The sequence below is a fragment of the Heteronotia binoei genome, chromosome 9 (genome assembly GCF_032191835.1).
Source record: "Heteronotia binoei isolate CCM8104 ecotype False Entrance Well chromosome 9, APGP_CSIRO_Hbin_v1, whole genome shotgun sequence".
Lineage (NCBI taxonomy): Eukaryota > Metazoa > Chordata > Lepidosauria > Squamata > Gekkonidae > Heteronotia > Heteronotia binoei.
In genome coordinates this window covers 36919639-36932752 of record NC_083231.1, presented here as the reverse complement: position 1 = coordinate 36932752, position 13114 = coordinate 36919639, and the positions used below count along the sequence as shown (strand labels likewise).

The window sequence follows — 13114 nt, the reverse complement described above, 5'->3', positions numbered from 1 at the left end:
TATGCTCCCAGAGACGCATAGTACCAAAGGAAATGCAGAACTTTCTGGAGCATCTACCCTATATTTTTCATGGCTATGCCAATAGCTGGCTAGACTTGTCGATGAGAGCCAGTTTGGTGTAGTGGTTAAGTATGTGGACTCTTACCTGGGAGAACTGGGTTTGATTCCCCACTCCTCCACTTACAGCTGCTGGAATGGCCTTGGGTCAGCCATAGCAAATCACAGGAGTTGTCCTTGAAAGGGCAGCTGCTGTGAGAGTCCTCTCAGCCCCACCTACCTCACAGGGTGTCTGTTGTGGGGGAAGAAGATATAGGAGATTGTGAACTTCTCTGAGTCTCTGATTCAGAGAGAAGGGTGGGGTATAAATCTGCAGTCTTCTTCTTCTTCTAGATATTGCAGCAGGGTATAGCCAGCAGCATTATTGATCCCAGGCATCTTCATCCAGTTCTAACTTAGCACAAGGTGCCTGGTTTACTAACAAGCAGAAATGGATGAAGTGGAAAGTGAGATAGCAAAGAAAGAAGGCGACTCTTAAGTTGCACAAATGCAGATAAGAACTGCTCTGAATGCAATTGTGAGTTGTAAAATATTTCCCGGGCATAGTATCTACTGTATATCAGGCCTTGTTAAAACAAAAAAAGCAATTCAATTCTTTCCATACAGTTCATTTTATTATCTCAGCCACAAGCCATAACAATCAGTACAAAATGCTTCATATATACATGTGAGACAAACACCCAAAATAACATTCAAATTAAAGCAATTAATTTAAGAAATCTAATTTGCCCTGGAGCAACCTTGTATAATATTTAAAACTATTAGGAGAAATGCAAATATTAATAAAAATTGATACAGAACAAAGATATAGATTTTTCAAAAATATTATTTAATTATGCTAAAAAATAAACACAACCCAAAATCCTAGGTTTTGAGATTTCTGGAAGCATGAGAAGAAATGCCGTACTTACATTCCCTCAAACCCAAATCTCAGTTAAAAAAAATACTTCCTCCTCTCTTGGGTAGGGGGAGGCTTAAAGCCAAAATCAGACTGTATTCTTGTTCCCCAAACAACAATGTCCCAGAATGCAAGTTTTATAGGCAGGGATTTTTAAAAGAGGGGAAGAAAAGGCTATTATAGACCATATTTATTTTGCTAATAGAAATATCTCCTGTGAATATGGCACCATTCAACTAGTTGGTGGTGACAGGACAAATTCCCTTAGCTCTTTTTGCTATATATTAAAGTCCTGATTCAAATTTAAAGGGGATCCTTCAGGAAGTTATTGGACAAGGCCTGTAGAAAAGATGCAGGGTAATATTAAAAACTGAATTTTGTCCTGTAAATCACTATGAGAGGAGCCAGTACTGGTTCTACAATCCACATGAGAAAAATAAAAGGGTGTTTCAAAAGACAGGACTTGTTGCTGGAAGACTTTATTTATTTGGGGTGCCTATTTGCAGTCTCTCCATATAGATGCCTGAGGTGACATCCAGCAAAATCAATAAACAATTAAAATCAACCAAAACCTAAAACCAACAATAATCAATAGAAGTCACAAGTTAAAGAGCTCAAATAAACAAACATAACAAAACAGAAAAACTACCCTTTTAGAGTCCATAAGTGTTTATTTGATATATTTATAACCCTCATTTCAGTCCAGTTAGCTCCCAAAAAAGTCTTACAATTAAAATGTCCATGATACACCAGCTTGGGAAACATTGCATTCTCAGGGAATGAGGGAGGTATATACAAAGGAAAAACATCTAGAACCATCCCACTTGCACACACTGGGCTGAAAAGGAAAAAGTGCTTGGATCCTAGAACACAACGAAATCCACAGTAAAGCAGTTACTATCTCAGTATGAATCTTCAGTTGGAGGAAGGGCAGCTAATACAAGAAAATGGCTGAACTGATATTACAGGAAGCTTTCCAAGGGTTCCAGAAGTTTTTTCCAGCATCATTAACCTCATATCCACTATTTCCTCCCTTTTGGTGTGCGTGTGAGGGGGGATTCTAGATAGGGAATGGCACAAGCTGTTTCAAAGAGAAGAAGAACTGCAGATTTATACCCCACCCTTCTCTCTGAATCAGAGACTCAGAGCGGCTTACAATCTCCCATATCTTCTCCCCCCCACAACAGACACTCTGTGAGGTGGGTAGGGCTGAGAGGGCTCTCACAGCAGCTGCCCTTTCAAGGACAAGCTCTGCCAGAGCTATGGCTAACCCAAGGCCATTCCAGCAGGTGCAAGTGGAGGAGTGGGGAATCAAACCCGGTTCTCCCAGATAAGAGTCCACACACTCAACCACTACACCAAACTGGCAACAAAGAGAAATCTTGTGATTCAGCAAACAAGCTTTACATCAGTCTCCTACTAATGAATATCACAGTGGATGCCATAACTTCTAAAGCAGTAATGTCCAAGGATGGACAGGAGATGTCCAGTGACCACTGAGGTACAGTCTGTACTTTGGTGGACCACAAAGCTACAGTCCTTGCAATCAGGGCATCTACAGCCAACTCTATATTTACAAGTCCCTTGATCCTTTGAGCACGTGACCTCTACTCAGTGAGTGATTAAAATGCCAGAAGATGTAGTAAGGGTCAGAGGATGTAATAATGACTGCCAGATTCACTGCCAGGGGGTGATGTATTAATAGCCATAGTAACAGATGGCTTTAAAAGGTGATTAAAAGGTGATTTGTGGAGGATAGGTCTATCTGTGACCATGGGACTACATTCAAAGACAGTAAACCTCTACCGGTGCCAGAATGAAACATCCGGGAAAGACCTTGGCCTCTATGCCCTATTATTGGCCTTTCATAATAACTGGTTGGCCACTGTGTAAGACAGGATGCTGGACTTGATGGACCACTGTTCTGATCCAGCAGGGATCTTCTTATGTTCTCTAAAGTGCCATGGATCATTCCATACTCTTCCACAGAGGCCTTCCCATGCTCATATAGATCTTTAGTAACAGATGTACTTATGTACTACAGTGTCTTAGATCCTGCAATTTACTTGCAAACAGTACTGATGGGGATGGCTACAGGTCTTCCTCCCCTCCAGCAGCCATTTCTAATGTCAAGAAAATTTCAGGACCCAGGATTTCAGGACCAATGTACAATGATAGCCCATGAGCATTGCAAGGCTGCAGTGAGGAGAATGAAGGATGTGAAATGACCTCCTTCTGTCTCTTACATCAGCAGAACTCTGGTCACACAAGAGACAAAAGAAAGTGATTTTGGCCTCTTGCCCCCACACTGCAGTCCACCCAGCCTTGCACTGGATCTAATCCATACTCTGTCTTCAACACTGGGCAGTTGGGTTGCCAGATCCAAGTTGGGAAACTCCTGGAGATTTGGGGATGGAACCTGGAGAGATCAGGTGGGGTACAATGCCATAGAGTACACTCTCCAAAGCATCCATTTTCTCCAGGGAAACTGATATCTGGAGATGAGGTGTAATTCCAGGGGTTCCTCATGTCCCACCTGGAGGCTGGCAACCCTAGGGGCATTGGACCTTTTCTTCAAGGCAAACTTCACTACTGCTTCCTTACTTTGAATATAAGCTTTTTGAATGATCACTTAAAGACATTTTAATAGAAACTCAGGATTGTAAGAAAGGCCTTTCCGAATGTCATTTGTCTTTAGAGGGTGAAATTTTCAAAACCATTTCTCATTTATTAAAGACATTTTCCAAATACAACAAAAAAGCCCTTCCCTTCAGAAAAGAGGACAGGAAAACCCCTATGGATACCAGTTCTTTTTTTACACAGAGAACCTTTATCAGAGACTTAGGAACACCCCCCTGTTGCTTTCATAGTCATAGAACAGTTATTACAGACCTTGGAAAAGCCAGACCATTATGAATAAATCAGTGAAACTGGCAGTGCAACCAACCTGTGCTCTCAGCTTCATGTTTAGACCCAATCCAGTGATTGTGGAGATCAACACAGAGACTTGATGCCAGCGGTTTCTTAGTAGATGGCTAGCTTCATTTTTTAAACCAGATCTGGGGCAACACAACCACAGACCATCGCAAGAGCAGTTAAAAAGGTGCCGTTGTCAAAAAGCAAAGGTACACAAGGACCAATTCACTATTCTTTACCATTCAAAAAAAATAATACCATAGATTTAGTTCCCTAAATGTATCTGTATTTGAGGCTATTGAGCCTACTGCTGGACTCTTCAGGGGCTAATCATGTAGAAAACCAACTGTAGATGATACTTCCAACAGGAGTTAAGATCCTGGTGGTCTCTCTGTTTGAACCTATCAGCAGAGTTTCCTTTACAAAACCCTCCTAAATTCAGGTTATGATAGATACCAGCCTGTCCAGTGGTGGAGAGTGCTGTCAGGTGCTAATGACCTAGGAAATTTGGTCCTCTATGAACTGGTTGGACCTTTGTGCAATCTGGCGTTTTACATGTTTCTGCACAGAATTAAAAACCACAAAGTGTTAGACTGTTTTCGCACACAGCTTACCTCGCAGTCACAATCCTGTTCCCTCCGCAGCGTCTGTTGGATTTCCCACTATCTGCGCCGGAGTTACAGGAAGTGCTGCGGCTTTTGTGTAGCAAATGTAACCTGGGTTTTAGTGGTTTACGCTTGCTTCGCAAAAGCTGCAGCACTTCCTGTAACTTGGCACAGATGGGAAATCCTACCAGACGCTGAGGAGGGAACAGGATTGTGACTGCGAGGTAAGCTGTGTGCGAAAACGGTCTTAGTGTGGATGGATCTAACAACTAGGGTTCCCATAAGCCCATTAGGAAAAAGGGAGACCAGAACAAAGGCCTTATAGGTGGGCATCAGGATGGCTGTGAAGTAGTGTTTGTAAATATTTTTTCTTGTGGACAATTCCATAAGAATTGTCATCAATAAAACAATGACCAGATTACTGGAATTCTAGTTCAGGGATCAAAAACTACCAATAAAATATTTTTAGAGAAAAGTAAATAAAACATTTCCTCCATGACTAGAGGGTGCCATGTGACATAAATTTTCCACATGTAATTCTGACTGCTACCAAAGTTGTTCCTTAACTCATTGTTCTGGAACATCAGAGTGGGGTGGGGTTTTTTACAAACAGCACTTGGCCCATTTTTAACTGATTTTTATAGGCCAGCTAAAGGGGAAATTACTGTTCAAAATAGTCTTCAAATATTAATTTATATGTGCCCCAGATCTTGTAAAAACCCAGTTATCACATTTGTACAGCCATTTTAATTAATGTTAATCTTTCCCCTCTCAGAGTAAACCAGAATTTCTAGTGACATAGCCACAGTGGGAAACTTTGCACATTTGGCAGTCAGGTCACCTGGAGGAAAGCAAGCAACATTCCAGTTCCCAGGGCTTTTTTTGAGCAGGAACCCACAGGGACGCAGTTCCAACTGGCTTGTCATCGGGGTGTGTGGCCTAATATGCAAATGAACTCCTTCTGGACTTCTACATAAAGTGCTGTGTGAAACAATGGTGACATTGGGGGTGTGGCCTGATATGCAAATGAGTTCCTGCTGGGCTTTTCTACCAAAAAATCCCTGCCAGTTCCCATACCTGCATAGTGCATGCAAGTTTATGTTGTTCTTTGTTACTCCTCCAGCTGTGTCCATCAACATTTTGTACGGTTGCATACATGTATTTTGTAAAATCAGGCATCTGCTTATGCTCACCTGTTTGTAGAACTGGCATGGCATTAGCCAAAATACCAGAAAGCTCTGGAAAATTCTACTCAATCCTTTTGGCTAGCTGGCATGAATTCATTTCTCTGTGTGGTTTTGTATTTATCTGACCTTTTCCTACAGCTTAGAAAGAACACATGGCCCTGACTATTTCAAGGGATCTCTTTATAGCCATTTTGAATGCCAGATCAAACTTTTAAAATGAGGAGAATACATACTGTATTCAGAATAAGAGGCATCCACTAGCTTTTATAGGGTTGTTATTTTCTCCAATAAGTAGTAGATCTAATAGAAATCCCTTAATGTAATAAAAGACATCAAAGATACACTCTTATGGCCACTTGGCTGATTTTCATGCATGTGGCAAAAATGAGCATTGCCCGTGGAAGAAAAGTGAGGGGGGGAATATAAACCTGATATTTAAGGAACCAAGTCTCAGTGCTTTCCACTGAGGCATTTCTACCTTCTCTTTGTAGGTCTGTAATGGAGCATTTAGAATCCTACACAGAACAAGAGTAGATTTCAATGTGTATTTAGTGCTGTACTAAAGTGGAGGCCTTTACCTCTCCCTTAAGGTGTCTGCATCACAAAGGAAATAAACCTTAGTGCTAAGACCCCCAGAGCTTAAATGTCTATTTTGCATGCCAAGCTGTACCTTTGATGGGATGTGTGCATTTGAAACCTGCCCTTGTACTTGCATTTCAGAGAGAAGGCTCCCGAAGGGAAAGTTTCTATAGCAAGTTTAAAACTTTGGAAGGGGGGAGGGGGGGCAACTGCACACTTTTTAAGTCAGTCTTAATATCTGAATATTGCATAATAAAACAGCAACGAAAATGAATTTTGGAAACTTAAAAACAGCACTGGAGAGAGGAATGGTACAGAACAGTATGATGTGATATGTAGAATTACAAAAAGGCATTATTAAAAGCAGAGCTGTAATGCATTTTGCCTATATTTTCATCTTGATGCTGAACAATGCAATAGATTTAGATATTAGGCAAATGTATTACAACAACAAAACTATATGATAGAGTCCTTCATGAATTTAGTAGCTGTTTCCCCTATGCCCCATACTTAATGTATATAGGTCTTTTATAAATAGGGTTGCAAACTCTGGAGTAGGAAATTACTAGAAATTTTGAGAGTGGAGCTTAGGGAGTAGGGTGGCCACTGGCCCCGTCCCCCCATGTCCCCCTTCCCAGGCTTTTGCTGGTTGCCAGGCCTAGGGTTGCTAATCCCTAGTTGGGGGCAGGGGATCCCCTGGTATGGAGGCCCTCCCCCCATTTCAGGGTTATCAGAAAGTGTGAGGGGAATGTCTGCTGGGCACTCCATTATATGATATGGAGACTGATTCCCATTGGGTATAATGGATAATTGGTCCATGGGGCTTGTGGGGGGCTGTTTTTTGAAGCAGAGACACCAAATTTTCAGCATAACATTTGTTACTTCTCCTCAAAATACCCCCAAGTTTCAAAAAGATTGGACCAGGGGATCCAATTCAATGAGCCCTAAAAGAAGATGACCCATCCTTTGTTATTTCCAAATGGAGGAAAAACGTTTTAAAGATGTTCGAGATGTGCAGTCCCTTTAAATGTGGTTGCCAGAACTCCCTTTGGAGTTCAGTCGTGCTTGTCACACCCTTGCTCCTGGCTCCACCCCCAGAATCCCCAGATATTTCTTGAGTCAGACCTGGTGACCCTGCAACAACCCCAGAGCTATAGGACTGGATTAACCATTAGACCAAGTAGGCACTGTCCTATGGGCCCCCATGCCTTTAGGGGCCCCAGGCTGGCTCCCCCTCGTTTCCTCCCCTACTTGCAGCCCTCCCAGCCTCCACACGGAGCCAGCAACTGAACCGCTCTTTGCCCGACATGCCTGGTGTGGCTACTGCTGGTGTGGTCACAAAGTTTGCCTCTCTCTGCCTCATTCCTGCAGTTTTGTCAAAGGGGCTTTTGGGAAAGTGCTTGCAGGCTGCAGTGGGGGCCACAGGCAGCAGGGTGGTGGCTCCAACTCTGAGATAATTTGCAAGGGGTCCCCAAGATTTTGACTGCCTAGGGGCCTCCACAGGGTTTAATCTGGCACTGCAGAGCTAGAATGATTACTGGGAGGGAGGGAGGAACAGCAATGAATTCCACAATAAAAGAATTCTGTTTTCAAAATCCTTACTCCGTAATTGAATTCAGCCTTACACAACTTTAGATTTTTTTGTCATCTTTTTTTAATTTTTCAACATTTCAAACTTTTTGTTTAAACTGTTAAAATTTACAAAGGAGGAAGGTGTTGAAATTCAGCATGGGAATTGAAAGCAATAAAAGGAGAGAACAGAAAGGGCAAACATCTCTAGACTGGAGAAGTAATTTTCTTACTTGTCTACTGGAAGCACTGCTTGTCCTGCTTTTGGCTCCTTGGGCTGTGGTGCTGTCTACATCGGTGGCTTTGAATCTTAATAAAGTCAATGAAATTGGAACTGCTTTACAGCCCTTAGTGGAAAGACATTGTAATGGTTATCTAGTTAATTATGAAAATTGTTTTTAAAAAAAGATAATATGAAACTTGTGGTATTTGAGGAACAGTATGAGGTATGAGGAACATATAAAAGCCATGTACAACCTTACTGTCTTTCCTTATTGGTTGTTTGGTATGTATCTATACCCATATACCACAGTGGACTATACAAGTTGCATTGCATTGGGAAAGCTCAGTCTATTGATGCAAATATCTCTTGATTGCGTACTGTTTGCAACAGTGCAAAGTTGTGTAGTAATCCTGCATTTTAATCCTGCCTCCTTCCAATGCTCATGGCAACATATACGATTCTCCAGTCCTCCATTTTATCCTGGTAACAACCCTTTGAGAATTTGTAGGCTCAGAAAGAATGACTGACCCAGGGTCAGCCTGGAAGTTTCATGGCAAGTGAGAATTTATACCTAGGTCTTCTCAGTCTTACTCCAGCACTCTAACCAATATAATCACACTATAGCTTTCCTTGAGGTCTAAGGTTGCTAATCCACAGTTGGGGGTAGGGGATCCCCTGGTTTGGAGGCCCTCCCCCAACTTCAGGGTTATCAGAAAGAGGGCGGGGGGGGGGGGTTGAAAGTCCGGTGGACATTCCATTATACCCTATGAAGACTGGTCCCCATAGGGTATAGTGAAGAATTGATCTGTAGGTATCTGGGGCTGTGGGGGGGGGGACTGTTTTTTGAGGTAGAGGCACCAAATGCTATGTTGAAAATGCTACGCTCTCCTTAAAGCACCCCCCCCCCAAGTTTCAAAATTATTGGACCAGGGGGGTCCAATTCTGTGAGCCCCAAATATGGTGTCTCCATCTTCTGTTATTTCCAATGAAGGAAAGGCATTTAAAGGGAGTGTGGTCCCTTTAAATGTGATGGCCAGAGCTCCCTTCAGGAGCTTGTCACACCCTTGCTCCTGCCTCCACCCCCAAAGTCTCCTGTCCCCACCCCAGTTGGACCTGGCAACCCTAGAGCTCCCACTTTGAAGCATTAATTGACATGGGGAAAGTCACATAATCTGTCTGTAAAGGTAAATTGTGTTCCCATGGCCCTAGTTTAGATTTAGCACCATACAGGTAGGGGGGAGTATTTAGTTCTTCAGTCGCACCCAGTTTTGCTAATCAAAACTGAACTTCCCGTGTTGTTATTGGTACCTTAAAGGGGAAAAGATGCATCCTTTAATAACCTGTCTTTTTCCATTTAAAGCAGAGGGAACCTGGTTTTGATTAGCATAATGAAGCAGAATAAAAGGGTTAAATCCCCCTCTCTGCATGGCCATAATCTAAATTATTGCTAGTCACTTGCAAAATCGGCCTTTTAGAGATGGATTAACAGCTAAAATGCAGTATACCAATGAGAGAGGGTTTTGAGGTTGTATTCCATCTGCAACATAGATTTTGACTGCTTTGTCAGAGCTGTTTTTATACAATAGCAATGATGCTTATATTTTCTAGGTTAAAATTGGAAGAGAGAAGAAAAACCTTAGTTAAAAAACTTGAAGAAACTACTAAACTAACTACTTATTTGCATTTGCAGCTTAAAAGGTGAGTTTGGATTGTTTACGCTGTTTGTGCACTGCTTGTTTGACAAGATCATTGTCTAATTTTAAATATCACTATTTTATTCCAGATGAGATTTTGTAAAACACTTTTACATTTTGTCACACAAAAATGTGCTTTGTAGCTGCTATGGAATGTTTTGCTCTCTACGGCTTTTATCAGGTCTGCTCCATGTCAACATGGCCTATACGGTGCATAGTTACTTATTGATTTTTCATCAATTTAGAGCCTTTTTACCTCATATTTGATCAATGTGGGCATTACAAAGCTTAACAAAACAATTTGAAACAAAAATAATTACAGCAAAACCTAATAAATAAAAAAGTAAAAGAAGATGGGGGTAGTGACCAACCTTAACTTGTTTGTCCTGTCTGTGATGTTGCCAAGAAAACAGGGAAACAAAATGGACAAATGTTCCATTTCTCTAGGACATAGACCCTTCAGGTGCAGTTGCCAAGAAAACTTGTCAGCAGTCACTGGCAGGACAGAGCTTAGGGTGACCAGCTCTGGACTGGGAAATTCTTGGAGATCTGGAGGTGGAACTTGTTGAGGTCACAATTTGGGGAGAGGAGGAACCTCAGCAGAGTATACTGCCAAAGCAGCCTTTTTCTCCAGAGCAACTGATCTCTGTAGTCTGGAAATCAGTTGTAATTCTGAGAGATCTCCATTCCCCATGTGGAGACTGCCAACAGTAGGAGCTGCTTCTCTTAAAGCAACTCTAATTGCGCTCTTTTCTCTACTTGGGTAGTCCTGTTGCTGCTGTGGCTTGAGCTACAGCAAAACTACAAGATACAGATGAGAAGTGGAATGTAAATTTTTTTTAATTTCTTTTCATCGTTAGTATTGAACGGTGCAGAGGAATTTTCTTGTCAGATAGTCTGATTCACATGCTAGCAAAAATGAAGTGTTCACATTAACTTAGAGCCATTGGAGCAAAGCTGACCAACCCCCCTAAAGCAATTGTTGAAACTGTCCAGATTTCCCTTTCCCATGGTGCTCCAGACTACACTGAAGTGGGGAGAGGGATAAATCCACTGCAGATTGTTTCAGGAGTAGGCTTCCCAACCCTCCCGCTCTGGCGGGGGACGCCAGGATTTCCACCCTCTTCCCCCGCTCCCCCCAAAAACGGAAGCGGGGGAGGGGGGGAAACGGTGCCACGAACATGGCGAGCCGCCCCATCCCGGAGCGGGTGACGCCGCCCCCTCTCCCCACAGCTGCTCCTCCGTGGCGCTGTTGGGCCAAAGGCTGCCGAGGGCGGGCAAGGGGGCTCTGCTCTCAGCCAGCGGCCGTTTCCCAAAGGGGAAGCAATGGGGGCGGAGTGTTGAGGGGGGCCTGCTGCCCTCCCCGGCCCCCCTGCTCGCACGTGCAGCCGCCGCTCCCTCTGGCCGGGTTTGGGGGCTGGCTGGGCGGCTCGGGGCGGGCGCGGTGTTGCCAGTGGCTGAGAGAGGTGCCGAGGGCGGGCGAGGCGGGGCGGCTGTAGCGGGCCGCAGGAAGGGAAGAGAAGGCGGGCGAGCAGCAGGTCGGGATGGTGGCGGCGGCGCTCAGGAGGGGCGGCTGGAGCTGCGTCGGGCGGGCGAGGCCGGTACTTCCAAAAACGAAAGCGGGGGAGGGGGGGAAACGGTGCCACGAACATGGCGAGCCGCCCCATCCCGGAGCGGATGACTCCGCCCCCTCTCCCCACAGCTGCTCCTCCGTGGCGCTGTTGGGCCAAAGGCTGCCGAGGGCGGGCAAGGGGGCTCTGCTCTCAGCCAGCGGCCGTTTCCCAAAGGGGAAGCAATGGGGGCGGAGTGTTGAGGGGGGCCTGCTGCCCTCCCCGGCCCCCCTGCTCGTACGTGCAGCCGCCGCTCCCTCTGGCCGGGTTTGGGGGCTGGCTGGGCGGCTCGGGGCGGGCGCGGTGTTGCCAGTGGCTGAGAGAGGTGCCGAGGGCAGGCGTGGCGAGGCGGGGCGGCTGTAGCGGGCCGCAGGAAGGGAAGAGAAGGCGGGCGAGCAGCAGGTCGGGATGGTGGCAGCGGCGCTCAGGAGGGGCGGCTGGAGCTGCGTCGGGCGGGCAAGGCCGGTACTGGCGGCGGCAGCACTGGCGGCGCCCTGAGCCAGCATGTCCCGTAAGAAGTCCCCGCGCGGCAAGGGCGCCTCCTCGCCCTCGTCCGCGCTGCCCGCCGCCCAGCAGCACCAGCAGCAGCGCGACGCCGGCGGCGGGGCGGGCAGCCCCACGAGGCACTGGGCCAGCAGGCCGCGGTAGGCCGGCGCGTCTCCCTCCTGCAGCAGCCCCCGATTCCAACCCAGAGGCGGAGCGCGCGACGCCGCTGCGCTGCTGCCCCCACCCTCCCCCGCAGCTGCTCCTCCGAGAGGGGCCCAATTTGAGCCCATCTCAGAGGAGCAGCTACGCTCCCCGGCGCCGTTTCCCCCCCTCCCCCTAGCTCCACCCCAGTGTCTCCTGGCTCCACCCCCAAAGTCTCCTGGCTCCACCCCCAAAGTCCCCAGATATTTTTAAAATGGGACTTGGCAACCCTATTCAGGAGGGTGACCACATTGGTCTGCTGTAGAAGAGAGGTTGGAGTCTAGTAGCACCTGAGAGACCAACAAGATTTTCAGGGTATAAGCTTTCGAGAGGCAAAGCTCTCTTTATCAAATACCAAGCAAAAGGAGCTTTGACTCTCAAAATCTTTTACCCCAAGAAATTTGTTGGGGCATGAGCACGGGAGGCCAGAATGTCTGAATATTTGAACATCTGCCACCTCAGCCAAAAGCCCGGCAGAACAGCTCCATTTTACAGGCCTTGCGGAACTGTAATAAGCCCCACAGGGCCATGATCTTGAGTGGAAGCATGTTCCACCAGGTTGGGGCAAGGGCCAAAAAAGCCCGCGCCTTGGTTGAGACTAAGTGGATAGGCCAGGGATCACCAGGAAGTGCACAACACCTCCTGGGTGCAAAACAGTTTTTTTCTCTAGGTAAGGGGTCCCCAACCCCCGGTCCGTGGACCAGTACCAGTCCGTGGCCTGTTAGAAACCAGGCCGCAGAGTGAGGCAGAGACTTCACCTACTCCTTATTTAAAGACCCACGGGGGGCAGCCTGGGGCAGCAAAACTCCCAGCATCCCCATCCCCACCGGTCCGTGAAAAAATTGTCTTCCACAAAACCAAGCCCTGGTGCCAAAAAGATGTTGGGGGGTCACTGGTGTTGGGGCCCACTGCTCTGGGTAACTGTGCACTGAGGCTAATCTGAATCAGACTGATAAACAGAAAAGAAGGCACTATTTTCTTGCATTCAAAAAAATGGCCAGCTAAGTTTTCTGTTTTACTCTGACAGTTCTTTTATTCTTCTTGTCAATAAAAGTTCTGGCATTTTTGCAGTGTGTATGCATTGTCTGT

At 45.8% G+C, this 13114-nt stretch overlaps 1 protein-coding gene across 1 annotated transcript in view; it reads left to right on the top strand.

The window, feature by feature from the left end:
- WWC2 (WW and C2 domain containing 2) overlaps positions 1 to 13114 on the top strand; it is a 194262-nt gene that overhangs the window by 138869 nt on the left and 42279 nt on the right. Inside the window, exon 10 of the mRNA XM_060246480.1 lies at positions 9643 to 9732. Within this exon, the coding sequence (XP_060102463.1) occupies positions 9643 to 9732 (90 nt within the window). The remainder of the gene's footprint in view (positions 1 to 9642; positions 9733 to 13114) is intronic.